Genomic DNA, 12,690 nt, shown 5'->3' with positions numbered 1-12,690 from the left:
CCAAAAGCACACAGATGGACATAGACTCACTCCACTGAACTATTTCAGAAATCCTAACAACTATCTTTAACCCTCAGCAAAATTAAATAGGATCAAAAAATATTACAAAACCTTTATTTCCCATTGCATCGAGAATTGGTACAAATTGAGAAATGCATTACGTTCTATTGCACTTAGCCTTGGAAGTTTGGTGAAGTTAATTCAACCTGAGAAACATCAGGTGAACTATTATCGTTAAAAGGTCCGATTGCAAAAAAAAAAAAAATTTGTCCACTGCAATAACTTAATAGTCATCACCAAGTTCAGACATAATCAGATTTTCCTTTACCTCTTCCTCTGGATCTGATTCGGCTTCCTTATGTTCCCAAGGAGCATTGTAGAGACAAGGAGTATTATAATGGACAGCAGGGAAAAGAAACGTCAGGATGTGAAAAGGACTCAGTGGGAGTACAAGAGGCAAGCCAATTAGCACAAGATCAAAACAAGTCCAAAGCCAGCAAAACCAAAACAGAAATTAAACTCAATTTCCACATTTACCAAACATAAAAATCCACAACAAATGATGGAAAACGCTGCAGGAACTTTGGCCTCCAAATTACCAGCAGGACAAAAAACTCAGTTAAAAAAAAACAATGCTAGAATCTAGAAAATATGTTTTAATGATTACTTGTCAAAACAATGCAGTCCGTTTTATGAAATTAGTGTTTGTATTTTCTAAAAAAAAAAAACTCAGGTCATTTATCTAGCTTCCCCCAACAGAATTAATCTTTCCACATACTTTTTTATGGGCTGGCAGTGTTATGTTCAGATTACAGATAGCTGCTTGTGGTAATCCTTTGGAAGTTTTTGGTTCCTTGAGGAATGAGAGACGACCACAGGGTTCCTGGCTGTTGTCTCTGACCTAGAAACAAGAACCGCTTTAAATTTACAACTGGTAACAAACACTGTTGACCTCTCCGGCCTGGAGAGCCACATTCCAAGTAGTCGACAATCTTTCCCATTTGTTTCTGTGTGCCGAGTATGTGTCTACCACACGATGGCATCGGCAGCTGCACACATTCAGGTGGCTTAAAACCATTTCGAAGCACTTCAGGAAACCATTCAGAAGCTGACGTTATATTGGGTTTGGGTGGTGTGAGCAGATTGGTCTTTAGCCTTTCATTTCAGCAAGGCCGTACTGTCGGCTGCACAAGTTCCATGTGTAATCGGGCGGGATGAACAGTTTCTATTCAATTCCCAGTGGGGTTTATCCACTGGTACAAAAGCCATCAGTAAATAGCAGCATAACTCAGAATAGCAGAAAGGATAGTTTTATGGGAATTGGATGAATAGCATTCAAGGGAGCTCATTTGCAATCAAGGATACGGGGGACTCCAGATGCTGATTTACAAAACAAGACACAAAGCACTGGAGTAACTCAGCAGCTCACTGGAGAACATGGATAGATGATGTCTTGGGTCAGGACATTTCTTCAGAGTGTCCCAACTCAAAACTTCATCCATCCATCTTCTTCAGAGATGCTGCCAAACCCGGTGAGTTACTCCAGCACTTTGTGTATTCATTTGAAATTAAAATCGATGCCCACTGATGGGATAATGGAAGTGAGCCCGACTTTTATTCCAGTGTATTGCTAATGACGGTGATACAGAGTGCCTAAAGCAGAGTTATATCCTCTTGCTTCATTGCTACAAGCCCCCATCCCGTGCAACCCAGGATCTCAGCAAAGCCGAGCGATATGTTTACATAATCTGTTGTGCTGTTGCAAGTAAGAATGTCATTGTTCTGTCTGGGACAGAGGATAATAAAACACTCTCGACACTCACTGTGCAATGTCATTTTGATAAAATATTACATTGAAACCACATCTTTTCCTTCAATGATCCAGTGCTATCTTTCAAAGAATGTGGGCATTCTACCATCAAAAATTATGTGGATCATCACATTACCTTGGTTTTCATGGGACACTGCTGCCTCTCAACTCATGGCTGAAAATTTAACAAGACCAGGCAGATTTAATTAGCCATAAAGAACACGGGTTTTGAAGACACAATCGCCTTATTAAAAATGAAGGTTCTCCTCTCTTTTACCTCTTCTCTATGATCTGCACTATATTTATCGCATTGATTTGTCACATGATATTCAATTCTCCTATCCTTAGGGCAATAAATATGATGTGCATCGGATTAGTCACCATAATGGAAGATAAATTGAGTTTACCATTAAGGACTATTGATTCATCGGCTCAAAGTACCACACGTCAGGTGCAAATGTATGTTTGGAAAAGGGTTTTCTATTTAGCTACTGCATATAAAATGGTTTAGTTTAGAGATACAGTGCGGAAACAAACAGGCCCTTCGGCCCACCGAGTCTGCACCGACCAGTGGTCCCCACACATTAACACTATCCTACACACACTACGGACAAATTACATTTATACCAAGCCAGTTAACCTACAAACCTGTACGCATTTGGAGTGTGGGAGGAAACCGAACTTCTCGGAGAAAACCCACGCAGTCAAGGGGAGAACGTACAAACCCGTAGTCGGGGTCCAACCCGGGTCTTTGGCTCGGCAAGTGCTGTAAGGCAGCAACTCTACCATTGCGCTACCTTGCCGTCTTCTGCTTTTTTAAAATAAAATACAATAACTGTTACATTCACCTGAGGATAGGGGACTGGCATTAAGAATCATCATACTCATCTGAACATCAGAGTCTAATAAGTAAATGACTGGTAGTCCTCACTCCTCTCTTTATGCTGTGTCTTCAACTTCGAGATTCTAAACTTTTTATATCCCACCCTAACCGTCTCCCACTTTCTTTCCTCCTTTATATACTTCTTCACAACTATGACATTGGCAGAGGCAGCTTTGAGGTGCCGTTTGAAGAGCTGCTGTCACATAACTTAACAACACGAGTTTAATCCTGACCTCCAGTGCTGATGGCGTGAAGATTGCACGGTTTCCTTATGATCGCTTGCTGCAGGCAGACTGATTTCCTCCCACACCCCAAAGGCATGCAGTTTGGTTGGTTATAATTATGGTTGGCCACCATAAGTTGCCACGTGCATATGATTGGTGAGGTCTTGGAGGAGTTGATGGGAATATTAGTTATCTTAAAACTTAATTAGTCGAAATAGGTGCATGACAGTCAGTGTGGACTCAGTGGGCCAAAAGGTCTGTTTCCAGGCGATACGATGTGTGTGTCTATGATTAAATTGGAGTCATTACAATGGGCCAGATTGTGCTCAATTCTTTGAGGTAGAAACAAGCCAGAGTTGGATTTTGGTACATCTGACCACCTGCTTCCCACCCCTTCCACCCCCTCTCCTCCCCCTTGCTCCTAGAGCTGGTCCTACCACCAAATCTAGTGGTGAAGCCCTGACAATCAAAGCAATGGGGCAGGTGGGCTTGTTGACACCCTAATTAGTTGATGGACAGATGTTTGCTGGAAATTGGGAGATATCCTCCCATTTCTTTGAAAACTGTCCATTTGGTGAGGAAAATTAGATCTTGGTTTACGTTTTCATTCGAAAGCTGGACAATGCCACACACACTTCGAACCACCAAATTATGTCCATCTAAATCAGAGGCCTTGTTTTGTGCTGATACTCGAATCCAGGACCATTGGGATATTTAGATAAGACTTCTCTCTACTGAACCAACTCAACTAGTTCTTGACCAAACGTTCGGCCAGTTATCCTAGTTCTTTCCTTCTATATCGAGATCTCTTTCGGTTGCCCGACTACGTTCCTCTGAAGTGTCATGGAATGCAAATGTGATGTACAAATCAATGCAAAATTGACGTCGTCATCGTCTTACCTTCACACCAAAGGGCAATCTATTTTCTTTGAAAGCATAAAAGTTGAATACAAGCTGCTGGCCTGCTTTGGCTAGAGGAGCCAAGTTTCCATAGCAATCCACGTAGATGGGTTTACCTTCTAGAACCTGTTGGTTATCATTGCAAGGTTACAAATAAACACATTGACCAAAGAATAGTTAGTCATCTTGATGTAAAGGCAGTTAATGGTTTGCTGTCCTGTAATAGTATTAGGGTAATATCAGTGGGATATTTTAACTTTCCAAGTGCGGGTGTCAGCAGTTAAGGGGAGAAGGCAGGAGAATGGGATTCGGAGGGAGAGAGATCAGCCATGATTGAATGGTAGAGTAGACTTGATGGGCAGAGTGGCCTAATTCTGCTCCTATCACTTATGACCTCATTGACCGGGTCACCCGCAGTGCAAAGGGCTTAGATGGGCATTTTGGTTAGCATGTACGAGTTGGGCCAAAGTGCCTGTTTCTGTGCTGTATGGCTCTTAAGAACATAATTTCAATCCCTTTAAACCTGTGTTTCATAAAAACAGCCGCCAATAGAGAATTTCTCAAAGCCTACTTTTAATTACTTAACTTTATGAGGGAGCCTGCCCAGACGCTGGGATGGAACCCATAGCAGGTTCCACCCATTCCAGCATTTCTATAGATTGGAAGCTGATATTCATGGCCCAGGTGCCAGGAGCAGCCCTGGGTGCGTTTAGTGGGAATGGGAGCAGCCCTTGAAGAACAACAGACCGAATGGGAAGCGAGAAAGAGTTTACTTTCCCCTATTAGGCCACCATGCTGAGGCGATACCGGCTGCCTTCCTGTCTGAAGCCTAAACTCAGCATTACAAAAAGTGAAGGGCATGTCCCACTTGGCTATTTTTTCGGCGACTGCCCCCGCCATATCAGTGTCACCAAAAGATTTTGAACATTTCAAAATCCAGCAGCGAGAAAAAAAGTTGCGACACTTTAAAAAAACACGGCATGTCATACATCATCACGCTGCATCATATGTCACCGCGCTGCGTCACGCCGCATATTTTTCGGTGACCTGATACGTCAGTTAATGATGCCGGCAGTCGCCGAAAAAAAATCGCCAAGTGGGACAGGCCCTTGAGACTTCCATTCAGGAATCAGTTGAAAGACAGTTATTCAATCATGTCTGTTGCACACTTTCATTAAATCATGGCTGATGTCTCAACATTACCCGTTTCTTGTCCCTGAATGTTCTCACTAATAAAAATAATCAGTCATGGCCTTGAGAGCTCCAAATATCTCTCTAGCAATGCCGATTAATCCAGATCGTCCCTACGCTTTGAAAAAAAAAAGTGGTGCTCTTCTCGAAGTTCTCATCAGATGAAAACTGGTTGACAAGAACATGTTGGGCTAGAATGGCCCCGTTTCCTTGCCTTGTGCCTCTATAGGCTCAGCAAAGGTTTTATTTGTGTATAAACTTTCACATGTCTGTTATTGACATTAAAATAAAATCAAAGCTATTAAAACCAAACTATTAAAATGTGAAACATGTTCATAACATAGAAAGGGTGTGATCTTGTGAGAATGGGGGCAGAATAGAATCCTCAGGATGTTGCCTGGAATGGAGGGGTTTGGTTACCAGAAGAGGTGGGATAGGCTGGGATTGGTCTAACTGGAGCCCAAGAGGCTGACGGTTGATAAAATTTACAAAGGATTAGGTAGGATCGAAAGAGATGGCCTTTCTCCCAAGGTAGGGGAGATACTGGAGAACAAAAAGCTATTAGATAGGAAAGGAACAGTGGGATACGAGCCAAATGCAAGCATAGTGTAGACCAGTGATTCCCAACCTGGGGTTATATGGCCACAAAGGGGCCATGGCAAATTTCAGGGGGGCCACAGAAAAAAAATTGGGGATTTAGGGGGCCACAGGTTCAATGAAGGGGGGCACAGAGCTACCACCCTGTTGCCTCCTAAATTTCAGTTCAAATAAATTTAAATCTATGTAGTTGAAATATTTTTGATGTTTGTGGAATAGAATAAAAGAGAACATATGTGCAATTAATAGACACTGATATTTTTATGGAAGGTATTATAATATTGAAGTACTTTTTTCCCGCTAATAATGTCAGGGGGGGGGGGGGCACAGAAAAATTAAAAGATCCCAAGGGGGCCATGAGCTAAAAAAGGTTGGGAACCGCTGGTGTAGACAACCATCTAGGTTGGCATGGACGAGTCGGGCTTGGTTCTGTGCTTTCATCACCTATTATCGCCATCACAAAATCGCCCTTGCGGCCTGTAGTGAGCTGACACGCAATAGAAACCACACCAATTGCTTGAAAGCGTACCTCAATGTCTTTGCTCCGAGCCACTTCTGTGAAGTTTTCCTGCTGCTCTAACGTCTTGTCAACTTTGTCGTCGGTCATACAGAAGCAACGCAGACGGGCTTCCACTGGGTCGTGCATTTTGGCAAATACAACAAATTTGGCCATGTAGGGGACACAGATTAATTCCCTGTAGAGCTGAGTGGCTAAGCTAACCGTTTCTGGCACCTGATGACAATCGACAAGCCAAAACCTGTGCAGGAAACGACACACACGAGGTCAATGAGATCTTTGGAGGGCATTGAACGCAGTCATGTTCACGCGCAAGACCATTTAGAACTGGAGATCACAAATTATTCGCAAAGTTGGGCCATATGAATATTTTACTGACCATTGTTTCTTTAAACACTTCTTTCAACTCTTAACAATTATCAAAATCAAAAATCGACAAAACAGCTTCTCTGGTTAAATGCTTGTAAAGGACGGGTTCAATAGGAGTGACTTTCCCCACTTTTGGAATCTTTGAACTATTCATTACGATTATCACTTATTATTTTTATACACTGGAAGCACAAATACAGGAAGTAGCAGGAATAGTTTTATGCAGTAGCAGTAAAGGCTTTTTGCACCTACAATTCTCGAGTGCTGTTCCCCAGAATGGTTCATAGAAATGAACAAAAAGTAGCAAATTCCATTATTGTTTTGTGTATATAACCTTTATAACCACAATATTAACCACAATAGCAATTAATTGTGATTTACTCACTGCAGTGCTGCAAGGTCAACAAATAAATTGTGTGGAACTTTTTTTTTTGTCTTGCATGCCTTACAGAACACATTTGCTGTATAAAAGAAAATGTTAAACTGTACCTGGCAGAGACATTTGTTGTGAAAGAAACCCCTTCGTTGACAAAGGTTAATGGTGTTGTTCCGGTTATGTCTTCCCACTGTGCAGGTGATGTGCCCCCTAGCAATGAGAAAGAAAGTGGAAGATGTCATGTCCAGTGAACAAGGGGATTCAGGAATGTGCAGAAAGGAACTCCAGATGTTGGTATATACCGAAGGTAGACACAAAGTGCTGCACTAACTCAGCGGTTCAGGCAGCATCTCTGGACAAAAAGGAAGGGTGAAGATTCGTGTCCGAATCCTTCTTCAGACCCCACCCAAAACGTCACTCCAGAGATGCACTCTCTGTGACTAAAGGGATTCAGGACATCCGTCGAAGTGACTATACAGGAATAGTGACATTCATCAACATCTGAAATCCCAATATATTCCACAGTTGAAACTTATGCAATTGGTGGTTCAGTTTAGTTCAGAGATACAGTGCAGAAACAGGCCCTTCAGCCCACTGAGTCCACGCCGACTAGCGATCCTTGCACACAAACACTATCTTACACACTAGGGTCAATTTACAGTTTTATCAAGCCAATTAACCTACAAACCTGTCCGTCTTTGGAATGTGGGAGGAAAGCGAAGCATCCGGAGAAAACCCACGCAGGTCACGTGGAGAACGTACAAACCCTGTACAGACAGCACCCGTAGGCAGGATCAAACCTGGGTCTCTGGTGCTGTAAGGCAGCAACTCTGCCAGTGCGCCATCTTGCCGCGTACAGTAGGCCAGGTTTACCTGGTGGATTAAACTTTTATATCCAAACCCCAACCTACAGAAAATCCAGACTATCTATCATCACTATCTATCATCAGAATGCAGCAGACCACCCTTGGACTTTAACTATGTTCTTCATCTTACATCTGCTTTCAGAAATATCCCTTCCCAGAACTAGAGATACAACAGTTACAGAATGCAACACTTGCAGCATCCAATGCAATAACTTGCAGCAAAGTTTTGTCAAGAGCACCTCCTAAACTCGCAGCCTGTGCCACCTGAACAGCAGTAAGTGGCATTGTTTAGTTTAGAGATACAGCGTGGAAACAGGCCCTTTGGCTCACGGAGTCTGCAGCAACAAACAATCACCCCGTACACTAGTTCTACCTAACGCCAATTTTACAGAAGCCAATCAACCTATACACTTGCACGTCTTTCGAGTGCGGGAGGAAAAAAAGAGCACCCGTAGGAAACCCACGCGGTCACAAGGGGAACATACAAACTCCATACAGACAGCACCCTTAGTCAGGATCGAACCCGGGTCTCAGGCACAGTAAGGCAGCAACTCTAACGCTGTGGCACTGTGCCGCCCTTTGTGTTTCTTGTGCAGGACTATGTGCCAAAGACCGGCTAAGATGCGGCACCTTGGTCAGCATTGGAAGAGTTGGGCCGAAGGGCCTGTTTTGTCCCCTTTGGCTCTATGAGGTGTATCGGAACACTACCATCTAACTCCGAGTCGTAAAATCCTGATAAAGGAACATGTTGTCCATTCTTTAATCACCACTGGCTCTAAATCTGCAAACTCTCCACTTACTGCTGCCATGGGAATAGATTCATCGCTACATACACGGCAATTCTAGTTGCTGCCTTGCATCAACGTTTCAAAGCACTGGGCGCCACAATGGCGCAGCGGTAGAAATGCTGCCTTACAGCGCCAGAGACCCGGGTTCCATCCCATCTACGGGTGCTGCCTGCATGGAGTTTGCACGTTCTCCCCATGACCGCGTGGGTTTTCTCCGAGATCTTCGGTTTCCACCCACGCTCGAAAGGGATGTAGGTTAATTGGCTTGATATAAATGTAAACTATCCCCAGTGTGTGTAGGAAAATGAGGGGATCGCTGGTTGGCTGTATCTCTAATCTAAACTAAACACAATACAATTCAGGATGGGCAATAAATGCTGGCTAGCCCTGCTGGTAATATCTTCACCCAGGATAAGGACACTATGCAGTTGATCATAAGATCACAGGAGATAGGAGCAGAATTAGGGCTTTCGGTCCAAAGTCTACTCTGCCAATCAATCGTGGCTGATCTAGCTCTTCCTCCTAACCCCATTCTCCTGCCGGTGTCTTCTCTCCATAACCTCCTACACACGCACTAATCAAGAAACTATCTATCTCTGCCTTAAAAATATCCACTGGCTTGGCCGCTACAGCCTTCTGTGGCAAAGAATTCCACAGATTCACCACCCTCTGACTGAAGATTTGAGTTGAGCAACTATTTCATGCTCACAATATCACTGTACGTCAATTAATTTTGTTAAGGGGAACAGGATCAGGTCAAACCTACCTGTTATACTACACAGCAGCCGGAGGCTTGGAGCATCTCCTCGGTTTCCATTTGCCACATCTCCCGATGCAGATGGCACTGGAATAGTCATGGTGATGGGTTTGTGGAATTTCCTTCTTCGAGGCTCCACAGTTACAATGGGACTAAACGTGGCTCTGTTCCCAAGGATCTTTTTCACAAGTTCATCCAGGACTGGCTGGGCCTGCAGAACAAGCACAAAACAACGTTTAAATGAGATAAATATATACCGGGTGCGTCACCACAAGCAATGTGGGCGGCACGATGGCGCAGTGGTAGATTCGCTGCCTGTACAGCGCCAGAGACATGGAAAATAGGTGCAGGAGTAGGTCATTCGGCCCTTCGAGCCAGCACTGCCATTCAATATGACCACGGCAGATCATCCAAAATCAGTACCCTGTCCCTGCTTTTTCCCCATATCCCTCGATTCCATTAGCCCGAAGAGCTATATCGAACTCTCTCTTGAAGACGTCCAGTGAATTGGCTTCCACTGCCTTCTGTGGCAGAGAATTCCACGGATTCACAACTCTCTCTCCCGGGTTTGAACCTGACTACATAGAAACATAGAAAATAGGTGCAGGAGTAGGCCATTCGGCCCTTCGAGCCTGCACCGCTATTCAGTATGATCATGGCTGATCATCCAACTCAGTATCCTGTACCTGCCTTCTCTCCATACCCCCTGGTCCCTTTAGCCACAAGGGCCACATCTAACTCCCGCTTAAATATAGCCAATGAACTGGCCTCAACTACATTCTGTGGCAGAGAATTCCAGAGATTCACCACTCTCTGTATGAAAAATGTTTTTCTCATCTCAGTCCTCGGTACAGAGATTGTACATTCTTCCCATCACTTGCGTGGTTTTTCTCCGGGAGTTCCGGCACTCCAAAGGCATTTAGGTTTGTAGGTTAATTGGCTTGATAAAATTATAAATTGTCCATCGCATGTGCATGATAGTGTTAGCGTGCGGGGATCGCTGGTCGGCGCCGACTCGGTGGGCTGAAGGGCCTGTTTGCGCACTGCATCTTTAAACCTGGACTCAGCTTACAAAACCCGAACCCTCCTCACCAATCTGTAAAAAGGACCTCCCAGAAGTAAACTAAAAGTATTAACTCAAGAGTCCTTAATTTAAAATAGGAAACAGCCTCAAAAGGAATGGCTGGTCAGTGAGACTATCTATCCCTTGCTGGGACTTCCTCAAAGGGAAGATTTCCTCTGGGGTTTTACGAGATGAATTATTTTATCCTGTCGCACAAACAGAGACGAGATGTAAAATAATTTGCAACTGAATGAACTACTGTGTAAACCAGGAAGCATTTTGGGATCAATGGGAAGTTGTGGGCTTTGCACTTCATGACCTATTAACCTTTAGCTCTGCAAGATTCCTGTGAGGCGGGAATATGACACCACTCCAAAAAGTTATAATTCCAAGGAAAGTTGGCAAATCCGTCAGGAACAGTTGTGCGTGTCTGGAGGAGTCGGAACGATGAGCTCATTATGGGAAAGAATCTAAATGGACCAGCAAGCACTTTCACAAATTGCATCATCTTTCTGCAGTTGTCTGCACCAGGGAAGCTACACTATTGACAGATTGATTTACATCGTGAAATTAAGGTATAATTCAAATGCCATTCATTATTTTGGCCCATTTCAAATACTTGTCCAACCCCAGTCATTCCTTCTTCTCCCCGCTACTGTTGGGCAGAAGTTTAGTTTAGAGATACAGCGCGGAGACAGGCCCTTCGGCCCACCGGGTTCGTGCTGACCAGCGATCCCCGCACACTAACACACAAGGAACAATTTACATTTATACCAAGCCAATTAACCTGCAAACCGGTACACCTTTGGAGTGCGGGAGGAAACCGAAGATCTTGGGGAAAAAAACCCACGCAGGTCACTGGGAGAACGTACAAACTCTGTAGAGGCAATCACCCGTAGTCAGGATCGAACCCGGGCCTCTGGCGCTGTAAGGCAGCAACTCTGCCATTGTGCTATTATGCTGCCCTGAAGATAACGAAGCTGGAATGCACACACCACCAGACCCAGGAACAGTTTCCTCCCCTCTGTTATCAGGCTTCCACCTGGGTACTGTCTGAATCACCTCTACCCCATTGCAGACATTGGACTTTGTCTGTGGAACTCATGTGCTGCAATGCTGAGAACTATATTCTGCACTGTGTTCCTTCCTCCTTTACTCCATCTATTGTACTCGAGATTGACTTGAATGGTATTTATATATAGTATTATCTGATCTGATTGAATAGAATACAGAACACAGCTTTTCATTGTACATGTGATAATAATATCTAAACCATTCTTCAGAAATTATGAATACAGAAAACCATGCTATAATAAAGATATAAAGGCAGTCACACAGTGTGCCTCTACTTTGGTATATGGTCTGTGGATTGTGATTATGTTGCAGAAATGTTGGTGTGCCATTGGGGACTGGTCAAGTTATTGGTTTGGGTTCAGGTTTATTATTGTTAATTGTACCGAGGTACAGCAAAAGGAAGTTGCACTTTGGGGATCAGCGCAAAGTTGGTCTCATTGACCAGCCCTTCATTCCATTTGAGGACTGACACTAAATGCTGGAGTAATTCAACAGGTCAGGCAGCATCTTTGGAGAACATGGACAGGCGACGTTTCAAGTCAGAACCCTGTTTCAGACTGATTGTAGGGGGGGGGGGGGGGGCAGGAAAGAAAGCTGGAATAGCGGGGGTAGGGGAGGGAGATGGAGGAGGGGAGCAGGGCCGCTAATAGGTGAACACAAGCGAGGGGGCTATTTGTTAGGCTGATTATTGGGCAAAGGCCAGAGATGAGGAGACAGTTGTGGGCCCATGAAGATAGAGAGTTGCGACGCTCAGGGATAGAAAAGTTGCGAATTGTGTATCCATGGCAAAGGGGCAAGTGGGGGGGGGAGAATGGGAGAAAACAGGTGTTAAAATGGTTAGCAACCGGGACATTCCGTAGGCCTCGGCGGACTGAGCCCAAGTGTTCGACAATGCAGTTGCCAAGGCTAGACCTGGTCTGGTACAGAATAGCAAAAGGCTTGGATAGTGTGGATGTGGAGAGGATCTTTTCACTAGTGGGACAGTCTAGGACTAGAGATCACAGCCTCAGAATTCAAGGACGTCTTTAATTAAATGCCCTTTTCTCCTGGCTGACCTGGCACCTTTTTTTAGGAAGCAGAAGAAGGAGAAATGTCTTTAGTCAGAGGGTGGTGAATCTGTGGAATTCTTTGCCACAGAAGGCTGTGGAGGCCAAGTCAGTGGATATATTTAAGGCAGAGAAAGATTCTTGGGGGTCAGGGGTTAAGGGGAGAAGGCAGGAAAATGGGGTTAGGAGGGAGAAATAGATCAGCCATGATTGAATGGCGGAGTAGACT

The 12,690-nt window shown here is 44.3% G+C and overlaps 1 protein-coding gene across 16 annotated transcripts in view; it reads right to left on the bottom strand.

Annotated features, from left to right (window-relative positions):
- Window positions 1-12,690, bottom strand: part of ank3b (ankyrin 3b) — a 287,522-nt gene that overhangs the window by 41,850 nt on the left and 232,982 nt on the right. For 11 of the 16 annotated variants that reach the window (XM_055647217.1, XM_055647218.1, XM_055647209.1 and 8 more), the window contains 6 exons: window positions 9,288-9,489; window positions 6,981-7,077; window positions 6,135-6,363; window positions 3,818-3,943; window positions 779-901; window positions 329-355 (listed from right to left, as the gene is read on the bottom strand). In XM_055647217.1, the coding sequence (XP_055503192.1) occupies window positions 329-355; window positions 779-901; window positions 3,818-3,943; window positions 6,135-6,363; window positions 6,981-7,077; window positions 9,288-9,489 (804 nt within the window). The remainder of the gene's footprint in view (window positions 1-328; window positions 356-778; window positions 902-3,817; window positions 3,944-6,134; window positions 6,364-6,980; window positions 7,078-9,287; window positions 9,490-12,690) is intronic. The other 5 variants (XM_055647212.1, XM_055647216.1, XM_055647223.1 and 2 more) reach the window with 1 other exon arrangement.

This window comes from Leucoraja erinacea, chromosome 15 (assembly GCF_028641065.1).
Source record: "Leucoraja erinacea ecotype New England chromosome 15, Leri_hhj_1, whole genome shotgun sequence".
NCBI classification, from domain to species: Eukaryota; Metazoa; Chordata; class Chondrichthyes; order Rajiformes; family Rajidae; genus Leucoraja; species Leucoraja erinaceus.
The sequence above is the reverse complement of the archived record's forward strand: the minus strand, read 5'-3'. Positions and strand labels throughout refer to the sequence as shown.